The 12878-nt window shown below is 38.6% G+C and overlaps 1 protein-coding gene across 2 annotated transcripts in view; it reads left to right on the top strand.

Annotated features, from left to right (window-relative positions):
• The first annotated feature begins 1454 nt into the window (after positions 1-1454).
• The window catches only part of glis1b (GLIS family zinc finger 1b), a 223691-nt gene continuing 212267 nt past the window's right edge, over positions 1455-12878 (top strand). For both annotated transcript variants that reach the window (XM_061977975.1, XM_061977974.1), the window contains exons 1-4: positions 1455-1757; positions 4048-4158; positions 11961-12168; positions 12264-12569. In XM_061977975.1, coding sequence (XP_061833959.1) covers positions 12305-12569 — 265 coding nt within the window. In that variant the 5' untranslated portion in view covers positions 1455-1757; positions 4048-4158; positions 11961-12168; positions 12264-12304. The remainder of the gene's footprint in view (positions 1758-4047; positions 4159-11960; positions 12169-12263; positions 12570-12878) is intronic.

The following is a 12878-nucleotide window of genomic DNA, read 5'->3' as shown; positions in this document are numbered from 1 at the left end:
CAAAATGCCAACACACGCTTGCTTGATTACCACGTCGAGTCTCGCATACTTAATGAGCAGGATGTCACGTCAGTTGAATACAAATAATTAATGTTTATCCTTTAACTTTACAGGGCATGCCAACTCGGGAACATGAATACAAAATAATTGCCTCTTTTCACTTTGTCACTAACCGACCGGTGCCAAACAACCCGATCGGTCAACGTATGCGCGAAGGTTATGTCATTTTCTGGATTTGCAATATTTTACGACAGAGCTTCTGCGACGTCACGTTCTGGATATTTCAATGTTTTGTGTAAACTGAATAGCTTACTTGGAAGTAAAATGGAATACAAATATAAAAATGAACAAGGGATGTCAATCGATTTATTTGCCATCTAAGGTTGCTGAAAACATTGTTCAGGTTTATGTACGGATCAGTACGGTTTTAGAATACATAATTTTTAAATACGGTTTGTTGCGTTTTGTATGTAATCTTTTATATGACATTGTTAATAAAATAAAGATTACCAAAAAAAAGAAAACCATGGTAACTGTGATGGTGGGCACAAAGATAACTGCCGTAAAACAAGTTGACGAAAATGACGTAGGCTTTGTGCATGCATAAACCTATTGGGTCTTCCTATTGGGAGCGACACACTTCACTAACCTGGGAACATGAATACAAATCAATTGGTTTTTTTTTCACTTCACCGATTACTAAGTAATTGGCTCTGTTGGCCATTTACACCCATTGTAAAAATACGGGACAAAGTGCTCTCTTGACAGCTCAATACAAAATTCGTACTTTTATTTGTAAATACAGGACGGTTGCGTTTTTCAAGGGACGGTTGGTAACCATACGCTATAAAAGCGAGGCTACCTATAGACTAATAAAACCTACAGTTGTTTTAGCTATTTATCGGCAGTAAAGGTCAGCTGTCAATTAACCAACAAAGTGGTGTTCGTTTAACCTCTAATAAAGCTCACCAAGTTGTTGTCAATTTTCAGATTTCCCATCTTAGATTTATTTTGCAGTGTGATTGTTTGAAGCAAATAAATACAATTCCCTCATGGCCACAGGCAGGTAAAGGGAGACATCCTGCCACCTCTGGCTCCTTGCAAAATATCTGTCTTCTCCTTCTTCCCAAGGACTGATGAAGTGTTTCAAAGTGGGGTTGGGTTGTCTTTGTTCCATCTGATTTTGGTTTGCATGGTAACTGCTCCTTCCGCTGGCCTATCTTGATGATTATTGCCGCTCGCAAATACCTCTCACCCCCATGCAGCTCTATGTGTCTCTTTATATGTGTTACTTAGAACTAACCATTTACAGTAGCAATACCTAATGATACACTTTAAGAATGATGTGCAGAAATATGATGGTAAGATCCATCCATCTATCCATTTTCTACCGCTTATTCCCTTCAGGGTCACGGGGGGCGCTGGAGCCTATCTCAGCTACAATCGGGCGGAAGGCGGGGTACACCCTGGACAAGTTGCCATCTCATCGCAGGGCCAACACAGATAGACAGACAACATTCACACTCACATTCACACACTAGGGCCAATTTTAGTGTTGCCAATCAACCTATCCCCAGGTGCATGTCTTTGGAGGTGGGAGGAAGCCGGAGTACCCGGAGGGAACCCACACAGTCATGGGGAGAACATGCAAACTCCACACAGAAAGATCCCAAGGCCGGGATTGAACTCACGACTACTCAGGACCTTTGTATTGTGAGGCAGACGCACTAACCCCTCTAGCACCGTGCTGCCCGATGGTAAGATCAATATACTATATACTAATTTTATTAGGTGTATGTGTATGCTAGCAATATGCGTAGTTAGCATTAAAATATTCAAATCCTTTATCCTCTTCATGTTATATTGTTTTATATTGTTTTTAATATTGTTGTGCAGCACTTTGGAAACATTTTGTTGTTTAAATGTGCTATATAAATAAAGTGGATTGGATTGGATTGGATGTTTCCAAATTTTTTGCTTGTTTGTCGTAGTTTATGTTTCAAATCAAACATTTAAATATTAGTCAAAGACAACACAAGTGGACACAAAATGTTTTTTTAAAAAATTAAGAACAAATCCAAAACTCGAAGTCCCTGTGTGAAAAGGTAATTGCCCCCTAAACCTAATTACTGGTTGGGCAACTTTTGCCAGCAACAACTGCAATCAAGTGTTTGCGATAACTTGCAATGAGTCTGACAGCGCTGTGGAGGAATTTTGGCCCGCTCATCTTTGCAGAATTGTTGTTAATTCAGCAACACTGGAGGGTTTGAGCATAAATAGTCTTTTTAAAGGTCATGCCACAGCATCTCAATAGGATTCAGGTCAGGACTTTGACTCAGCCACTCCAAAGTCTTCATTTTGTTTTTCTTCAGTCATTCAGAGGTAAACTTGCTGGTGTGTTTTGGATCTTTGTCCTGCTACAGAACTCAAGTGCGCTTCAGCTAGACGTCATGAACAGGTAGGCCTGGAAATTCTCCTTCAGGATTTTTGGTAGACAGCAGAATTTATGGTTCCATTTATTACAGCAAGTCTTCTAGGCCCTGAAGCAACAAAACAACCCCAGATCATCACACTACCACCATCAAATTTGACTGTGGGTTGATGTTCCTTTTCTGAAATGCTGTGTTACTTTTGCACCAAATGTAACAAGACACCTTCCAAAAGTTCAATTTGTTCTTGTCAGACCACAGGGTATTCTCTCAAAGGTATTCTGGATCATCAATATGTTTTTTGGCAAAATTGAGATGAGCCTAATGTTCTTTTTGATCAGCAATGATTTTTGTCTTGGAACTCTGCCACGCAGGCCGTTTTCACCCAGTGTCTTTCGTATAGTGGAGCCATAAACACTGACCTTAACTGAGGCAAGGAAGGCCTGCAGTTCTTTGGATGTTGTTGTGGGGTCTTTTTTGACCTCTTAGATAAGTCGTCGCTGTGCTCTTTGGGTAATTTTAGTTTACCGGCCACTCTGGTTTTTGCCATTTGTGGATAATGGCTCTAACCGTAGTTCCCTGGAGTCCCAAATCTTTAGAAATAACTTTGTAACCTCTTCCAGATTGATACATCTGAATACTTTATTCATCATTTGTTCCTGAACTTCTTTAGACCTCGGCATGATGTCTAGCTTTTGGGGATCTTTTGGTCACTTTGTCAGGCAGGTCCTAAGTCATTTCTGGGTTGAGAAAATGTTTTGCAATAGTCAAGCTGGGGTGTGGCTAGATAAATTGAACTCATGTGTTACAAACCATATCTAAGTTCTGTGTTAACAAGGTGGGCAATCAGTTTTTCACACCGGGCCATGTAGATTTGGATTTTTGTCTTCCTTAATAATAACCTTCATTTAAAAAGCTGTATTTTGTGTTCGGTTGTGTTGTCTTTGACCAATGTTTAAATTTGATTGATGATCTAAAACATGTAAGTGTGACAAACATGCAAGGAAATAAGAAACAGGAAGGTGGCAAACACTAATTTAGAGTGAGTTATTTTACTTTAATGTTGCAGCTGTTTTTCACAACAATATAATTGGTTTAATTGGTTAACATTTAAAACTTGCTTGAGTATAAAACACATGTTTAAACATGTACATGTTTTTAATGTCACAGTTGGTGGGAGCTAGCTAAAAATGTACTTTATTTAATGCTAGCTGGGTGTTGCTAATGTGTAAACAAATCACATCACAGAACCAAACATGTAAGTAAAATACCACTACAGTGCTTGCTTTGGTATATTTGTATACTTTATTCATCTTTTAGGGCGCTTTCTCTACCCTCGAATGTCCCATTTTGCTTAACTTTCTTTTTGTATCCTTTGATCTTGTCAATTCAAATCAATTTAGATAACTTTATTTGTACCCTGATGTTTTGACATCGGTTGAATGGGGTTGCTGTTCTGTAGAAATGCATTTTACTTAACAAAATAGGACAGGTTTCTATTAGTCTTCCTTTGAATATTTTTTGTAATAATTGTATTTTTAGTAAGCAAGTTATTAAATGGCAGCTTAAGAAGGATCAACTCCACAAACTTGCTTTTTCTTTTTTTATGCCAACATAGAGCGATGGAAGGAGTAGAAGATCATGAAACCGAAATGGAGTAGGCATCAGAAAACAAGCTGTTTTATGTGAAGGGAATGGCCTCACCAGCACTGCAATGTGGGTCAAAGAGGTGAGTACATTATTAACTTTAACTGTTTAACTTATTTATACACTTGAATGATGGTCAATAATTTTTAAACTGGGTAAATGTCTTGGATTGTTATTAAGGACACTATGTTTCTATATGTATTTATGTATACTCATCAGAATGGAAGACTTGGATGTACAATAATCCTTAGGTGACGTGATCATTGTACTTCTTTTGACCGCAAACTTGTAGGATGGAATCAACAGTGCCTCCAGCAATGTCATCATCAAACACACGTACCCATTATATTTATTTTCATTGTGTTTAATCTATTTTACAAATGTTTACAAATTAAAATAGGAATGACATTCGTGTTATTTCTAATATTATTTTTCAGAATTGATACAGCATATTGATCGGATAATAGCTGATAGCTGATGTCATTTATTGTACTTCTTTTGACAGCAAACTATGTAGCTGAGGCTCAATTGGGGCTGAATCAACAGGGCCTCTGCTGGTTGCAGCCATGTAGTGCACTTAATTTTGCATCAGTGGACTAAATTAGCCCTAGTGTGTCAATGTGAGTGTGAATATTGTCTATCTGTGTTGGCCCTGCGATGAGATGGCCACATGCGGCTCTTTAGTGCCGCCATAGTGGCTCCATGGAGCATTTTTAAAAAAGGATTGAAAATGGAAAAAGATGGGGGAAAAATACAAACAAACGCAACAGTTTGTTTACATGTAAAATCTTCCACTCCTTCTCTGTCTCATTTTGTCCATCAAATGTTTTATGCGGTGCGTGAATGCACAAAGGTGCGCTTTGTTGATGTTATTGACTTGTTGGAGTGCTAATCAGGCATATTTAGTCAGAGCATGACTGCAAGCTAATTAATGCTAACATGCTATTTAGGCTAGCTGTATGCACATATTGCATCATTAAGCCTCATTTATAGGTATATTTGAGCTCATTTATTATCCTTTACTGTTATCCTCTTTGTATATAATTGACTTTTGCATGTCTCATTACACATTATCTGTATGTAATATTGGCTGCATTTCAGATAGTTGTTTGTGTACCCATGTTGTTCCAGACCACAGCAAACATTACCTAGCTTGCCAAAGATTGTAATAAATCTATTAAAAGAAGACAGCCTGCCGTTTCCTTTAACTTGGACACACACATCTATACCTTTTGGCCATTAAAAGTCAGTAATTTCCAGGAGTTATCTCACTTTCTGAGTAGCCTCTGATTTACTAAGGGTTTCTAATGTTGTAAAAATGTGTAGAATAAATATTAAATTTCAACATTTCTGTCAGCCTGCGACACATAGTCATTTTGATAGTAGGTTATTATAGCTAATATAGACACTTTTGTCATTTGTTGCCTTCATTATAAGACTTATATACGGCTTTTAATTTTTTGCTGCTCCAGATTTTTTTTTTTTTTTTTGTCCAACGTGGCTCTTTCAACATTTTGGGTTGCCGACCCCTGGTCTAGGGTGTACCCTGCCTTCCCCCCGAGTGCAGTTGCATGGGATAGGCTCCAGCCCCCCCCGCAATCCTGAAAGAGACAAGCGGTACAAAATGAATGGATGGATTTTGCACAAACCAGTACAGAGTACACTCAATAAAGGTTCTATGAGGGGGACAGTTAGACCCTTACTCAAACAAGTGTTTCAAGTTCCAGTTTTCCAACTCCCCCAAAGCCAACATCAGATCCAGTTCTTCCAGTCAGGCAACGTTCGGTCCAGATTGTGACACCATGACACGAACACACACCCTTTTTAGAAAGCAGTGCACGCTCACACAAACCAAACAGCACACGTGTTACCGGTATGTTATTTGCTGCAAATGGGGGACTTTCACGTCATAGCCGCTAGATGGCGCTGCATAACAGCATATAGAGGTGTTATTGTCAACCTGCACATCAATGAAGTTTCTATGCCGCTGGACAAAGCTCAAACAAAATCTTGTTGTTCATGTATGACTTAAGTGTTATTATGACAATGACAATAAAGGAATTAAAGGATTAAAAGGTGCTGGTAAATAGTAGCTGGATTTTCTCTCTTATCTAAACACACTTGACTAGTTATTTAATGCAATTTAATAAGAAATGATGAATAATATTTATTTTTTCAACACTAATTCAAAATGTCAAGTAACAATATTACCAATAATGCTGGTTTTGGTTGAATCTTTCAAAAATTTAGCCAGATAACCATGCAAAATATTAGACACCAAAACTACAACCACACTAACACACGTACTGTCAAATGAACTCCTATCTGACAGTGTAAATCAAAACAGCTAATGCACAGATGTATGTATTGATTTAAAGCAGGGTTGTTCCACAGAATCATAGAGAATCTCTGACCAGTGTTTTGACAGTAGGTTCTTTAAAATAGCATCCTAATAGTTCCTTACTTAGAGGATATTTAACTTTAATTTTTTCAGTATTGTCCGTCAAAAAACCCCCAATGTGGTGCATCACATCGAGAATCTTTGACATCGGTTTTCAGAAGGTTTTCTAAAATCAGCAGTGAGCTCCTGTTAAAATGTCAATACTACATATTATTGGCCACTAGATGAGACCAAACCAATCAAAGCACGCTGTTCAGTATTGTGGCCACTGGTTGGCTCAGCCTCAGTCAACATTATCAATCAATCAATCATTCATAGGTTTACTTATACAGCCCTTAATTACAAATGTCTCAAAGGGCTGCACAAGCCACAATGACATACTCGGCTCGGATCCCACATCAGGCCAAGAAAAAACTTCCCCCGTTGGGGACAACGAGAAACCTTACAAGGGACCGCAGGTGTGGGGACTCCCATTGGGTGACTGGTGCAATGGATGCCAAGTGGATACAGTTAATAACGTGAGAGTCCAGTTCATAGTATGTAGACAAGTCAGAAGCGCAGAGATATCACCAACTGATGTATAGAGGGGGGCAGGGCAGAAAAGAGAGACGGCAGATCAACTGGACTAAAAATGGGCCCATTTTTAAAGGTTAGGGTTTATAAGTGAGTTTTAAGATGGGACTTAAAGGCTTCTGCTGAGGTACCATCTCTAACTGTTACCGGTGGGGCATTCCAGAGTACTGGAGCCTGAATAGAAAACGCTCTATAGCCCACAGACTTTTTTTGTGCTCTGGGAATCACTAATAAGCCGGAGTTCTCAGAAAGCAGATTTGTGGCCAGGACATATGGTACAATACAATCTGAAAGATAAGATGGAACTAGACTGTTTACCGTATTTTTCGGACTATAAGTCGCAGTTTTTTTCATAGTTTGGCCCGGGGTGCGACTTATACTCAGGAGTGACTTATGTGTGAAATTATTAACATTACCGTAAAATATCAAATAATATTATTTAGCTCATTCACGTAAGAGACTAGACGAGTAAGATTTCATCGGATTTAGCGATTAGGAGCGACAGATTGTTTGGTAAACGTATAGCATATTCTATATGTTATAGTTATTTGAATGACTCTTACCATAATATGTTATGTTAACATACCAGGCACGTTCTCAGTTGGTTAATTATGCGTCATATAACGTACATATATTCAGCCAGTTGTTCACTATTCTTTATTTATTTTAAATTGCCTTTCAAATGTATATTCTTTGGTGTTGGGTTTTATCAAATAAATTTCCCCAAAAAATGCGACTTATACCAGTGCGACTTATATATGTTTTTTTCCTTCTTTTTATGCATTTTCGGCCGGTGCGACTTATACTCCGGAGCGACTTATAGTCCGAAAAATGTGGACTATAAACCTTAAAGTTGCATCTTAAGTGCACAGGAAGCCAGTGCAGGTGGGCCAGTATAGGGGTAATATGATCAAATTTTGTTGTTCTTGTCAAAAGTCGAGCAGCCGCATTTTGTACCAACTGTTATCTTTTACTGCTCGACATAGGGAGACCCGAAAATAATACGTTACAGTAATCAAGACAAGACGTAACGAATGCATGAATTATAATCTCAGCGTTACGGAAATGAAAGAAGGCTGTTTTAGTAACATTTTTAATGTGTGACTCAAATGAGAGAGTTGGGTCAAAGATAATACCCAGATTCTACCATATTGGATTAAAAGATTGTTAAGGTGACTAACTTGTAGGGATGTTTATCGTTATGATTTTATCGATACCGATACAAATATCGATATTCCTTATCAATACTGGTATTCATTGGTACTCTTACCGGTACTAGATGTATATGATGTTAAAAAGATGTGAAAAAAATGTTTTTATTATTATTTTTATAAGCACAAGAAGTTGTACACCACCAACATCGTGTAACATTGCACAGCAGAGAAGTCTTTTATCAATACCTGCTTTTTAAGTCTTAAACAAGTCAACTATGTGTAGTGCGAAGTGCAATGCAATTGTCATGTCATCATCTTGTACACGCCACACAGATCCATCAATGTGTTTCTATTATTTGCAATTACACTCAGCTTTACATAATATTTATGTATTGTATCCATGTGCAAAGCACAGACCTTTTACATGCTATATAAAATATACATCAATACAGTCAACTAGCATGTTTGGTGGGTGTGCATTTTGTAACAATAGAAATTGTTATTTGTGTTTATGTTGCAGATGGACGTATTTGAGTGACGGACCGGAGACCATATTGAGTGTTGACAGCTACGGATGTTTGTGTAGTGCGTGCGATATAAATAAAAATACTTGGTGAGCAAGTGTAATGCTTGATAGTCCAGTTTGTAGAGTCAAGAGACAGAACTAATTAAAACACATTTAAGCAAGGTGTGTTTTGAAATGCGGTGCAATGGCGTGACGTCAGTCGGCGACTATAAAGACCTGTTAGCGGATGCTATATTGCTTCAAAGCAACTTAATGGATTATTATAGTACTCCCATTTTTCACATTTTTAAATGGATTAATATTGGCCTGTGGATTACTGGATCGCTGAAGCGCAATAGCGCCGGTCGTCAGTAAAGCGCGATCACTTTAAACCAATATTAACTCTTAGTAGCGTGCGTGACTTTAAGGGACTCGGAGGAAATATTTTTGCGTTACAAACTTTGGTGTGGCATTGCTTACTTATTTGTCATTATTCCAAGCTGATTCTTTATGCGTATAGCAGCGCCATCTGAAGTGAATGTAACAGCGTGTCATAATTACGACGGCGAGCTAAATAAAAAAAATACAGATAGTCGTATCATTTGTCCAGAATCTTAACGGTCCTCCTGGACCAATTCGGAACCAGTCCCAAAAAATACAGGTATATGGTATTATTTCATGTGCAGTGGGCTCTCAAAATGTTAAAAAATGTTTTTAGAAGGTAGTAAAGGTAGTTTTAAAAACAATTATAATAAATGATTGCTACTTTGCAGAAAAGTATTTCTGGCGATCATGTCCGGAACAATTAACGGTGCCAAACGAGGGATTACTGTATAGATTATTTGTGCTGATATCGTACCTGATCAATATCAGCATCGGCCAATACTCAAGGCTCCAATACCGGAAATGGAAAAAGTAAGCTCTGCCTGTCACCGTGCATTGCTGGCATGGACACATGAACAATAAATAACTAAATCATAGTTTTCAGACCAGATAACAAATACCAAAAGATGCATTTTTCTTAGTTAGGAATCACTTAGAGCAGTGATTCGCAAACTTTGGTAGGTGGGCTTCATCTAGCGGTATGCCAAATAATCATTTAATTAAATAAAGACAGTGTTACTGTTCAAACTGTGTGTAATGTTACAGTGGCCAACATATTACATATACATGTTAAATAAAACTTTTGCCTTGTTTTTAATGAATACTTAGGCCTACTATGCTACTGTATTTTATTGTTGGTCTTTCGGTGGTACTTGGAGAGCCAAGTGTTTTCTGAGGTGGTATAGGTCAGGGTTTTTCAACCTTTTTTGAGCCAAGGCACTTTTTCTTTTCATTGAACAAATGCGGAGGCACACCACCAGCAGAAAAATAAAAAATGAAACTCAGCAGCCGATATTGACAGTAAAAAGTTGTTCCCGCAATTGTTGGATATGAATTCAAACCATAACCAATCATGCCTCAATATAGCTCTTGTCTCAAAGTAGCTCTACATCGTGACATATTTTGAGTTTTTTGGTGTTTTCCTGTGTGTAGTGTTTTAGTTCTTGTTTTGCGCTCCTATTTTGGTGGCTCTTCCTGTTTTGTTGGTATTTTCTTGTAGCAGTTTCATGTCTTCCTTTGAGCGCTATTCCCCGCACCTGCTTTGTTTTACCAACTTATACCATGCCAACTTTATTTATTAAACCCTTTTAAAAACAACCACAGTTGAAAAACAAAGAGCTGAACATCACAAAGAAATACAGGCAAAGGACAGACTAAAATATATAATTTAAAACAGAGGTAAAATACACACACACACACACACACACACACACATATATATATATATATATATATATATATATATATATATACAAATTATCTTAAGAGCAATTTGTTAGATAAAAAGGCAGTTAAAAAGTTCAAAACAGTTTAAACAGTATAACGTTTTAGCAATCAAGACTATTTAAGTTGTTTTTAATCCTTCTTTGTGTGGGAATTGTTGATTGTCATGTCATGTACAGATGTACTTTGTGGACGCCGTCTCTGCTCCGAACGCTGTAAGTCTTTGCTGTTGTCCAGCATTCTGTTTTTGTTTATAGCCAGTTCAGTTTTGCATATAGCCTTCCCTTATCTTCAATGCCTTTTCTTAGAGTCATCCGCCTTTTGTTTATTTTTTGTTTAAGCTATAGATACCTTTTTACCTTCACCCTGCCTCTCGCTGTCGTCTGCATATTGTGATCACGACAAACATCTACAAAGTACTTAGCTACCTGCTGCCACCTACTGATATGGAAGAGTATTACATGGTTACTCTGCCGAGCTCTAGACACCGCAGACACTCAACAACGGCACATTATTTGCGGATTATAATTACCGGTTTGCAAAAAACATTTTTAACCCAAATAGGTGAAATTACATAATCTCTCAGGTCACACCAGACTGTATCTCACACAGTGGTTGAAAAACACTGGTATAGGTGAAAAAAATTGGACAACCACTGACTTAGAGGATCTTTAATTCGTTTTTGTCAACAGCAGAGTGCTCCTCCTACAGAGGAACTTTGGCCAGCGTAAACATCTTGCTAGTGTTTTGATGTACAGTATCGGTGAAGTAGTGGTTAGAGTACCGTATTTTTCGGACTATAAGTCGCAGTTTATTTCATAGTTTGGCCGGGCTCCAGTGCGACTTATATGTTTTTTTCCTTTTTTATTATGCATTTTCAGCTGGTGCGACTTATACTCCGGTGCGACTTATACTCCGAAAAATACGGTAGGTAAGTCGTGAGTTCAAACCCCGGAGAGAATATCAAGAACAATATTGTTTATATACTTGAAGGCTCCAAGCAACATCTGTTCTTTTTAAAATGTAAAATACTTAAATATTGTTATTTGTGAGCATATTCATAAGCATGGTATTGTTTGTTTCCTAGTGGTTAGAGTGTCCGCCCTGATATTGGTAGGTTGTGAGTTCAAACCCCGGCCGAGTCATACCAAAGACTATAAAAATGGGACCCTTTACCTCCCTGCTTGGCACTCAGCATCAAGGGTTGGAATTGGGAGTTAGATCACCAAAAATTATTCCCGGGCGCGGCCACCGCTGCTGCTCACTGCTCCCCTCACCTCCCAGGGGGTGAGGGTGATGGGTCAAATGCAGAGAATAATCTCACCACAACTAGTGTGTGTGTGACAATCGTTGGTACTTTAACTTTAAAAGTGTACAGCAGAGTGTTGCATTGACATTATTTGCAACATCTCATCCTCCCACAGAAGATGCACCGCCGCCATTGGTGCGCCTAAATGCTGGATATCTGGTGTCAATCACAACCAGGAGAGAAAGAAAGAAAGGGAGAAGGAGGAAGGTGATGCTGATCCTCAGAAAGGATGCTATCGATCAGCCTCACAGACGTCTTGCAATTAGATGTCCTTGCACATGCGCATTCCCACCTTTATTTCTTCGTAAGGGGCTGATAATGAGGTAGGCGTTACCTATCAATACTTTATCCGACTTTTTTTTTTTTTAAGTTCCAACAAATAACTCGTTTTTTTTTTTTTTTTTTTAAATCCTGTAAGGTAATGCAAGAAGCATCTAATCGGATGAAGCCGACGTTTCGATGCAGAACTCCGCGCCGCTGTCCGGGATGGTGAGCCACTTTCAGACGCCCGCCTTCAGCGACTTCGGAGCCGGCCAGACGCGCTCGGTGTACGGCGGCAGGGCCGAGACATGCGCGCGGCGAACCGGAGCCGCGAGCTACGGAGCGGCTCAGATTTACCGGAGCCCACACCAGCACCACCACCACGATGACAGCAGTCCCAAACGTAAAGTACACGTAGCCGCCAAAGCTCCACGCTCCTGCTTCACGTTCCCACCACTGCAAGGTAAGATGCTAAATATGTGTTTTCTTTTTTGCAAACACTTAAATGCAAAACAGTGCATCCTTTTTTTCCAATCAACATTGGCTACACTATATTAGCCACATTAAAACAACAAACATATATCAAGCATGAAATGTGCATTTATTTAACTGGAAATACCAAAACTTGTCTTTTTTCCCCATAAAACTGAAAAAAATACAATGTCAAATATTCTTACATTTTAATAACTACACAGTGCAGTTGCTTTGGGAATTCCACATTGATTCCACGTTGTACCGTATTATCATGCACAGATTATTCAGTAAAATTGTA

This window comes from Nerophis lumbriciformis, linkage group LG18 (genome assembly GCF_033978685.3).
Source record: "Nerophis lumbriciformis linkage group LG18, RoL_Nlum_v2.1, whole genome shotgun sequence".
Classification (NCBI taxonomy): Eukaryota; Metazoa; Chordata; class Actinopteri; order Syngnathiformes; family Syngnathidae; genus Nerophis; species Nerophis lumbriciformis.
Note: the sequence above shows the minus strand (reverse complement) of the source record. Positions and strands in the feature narration are given on the sequence as shown.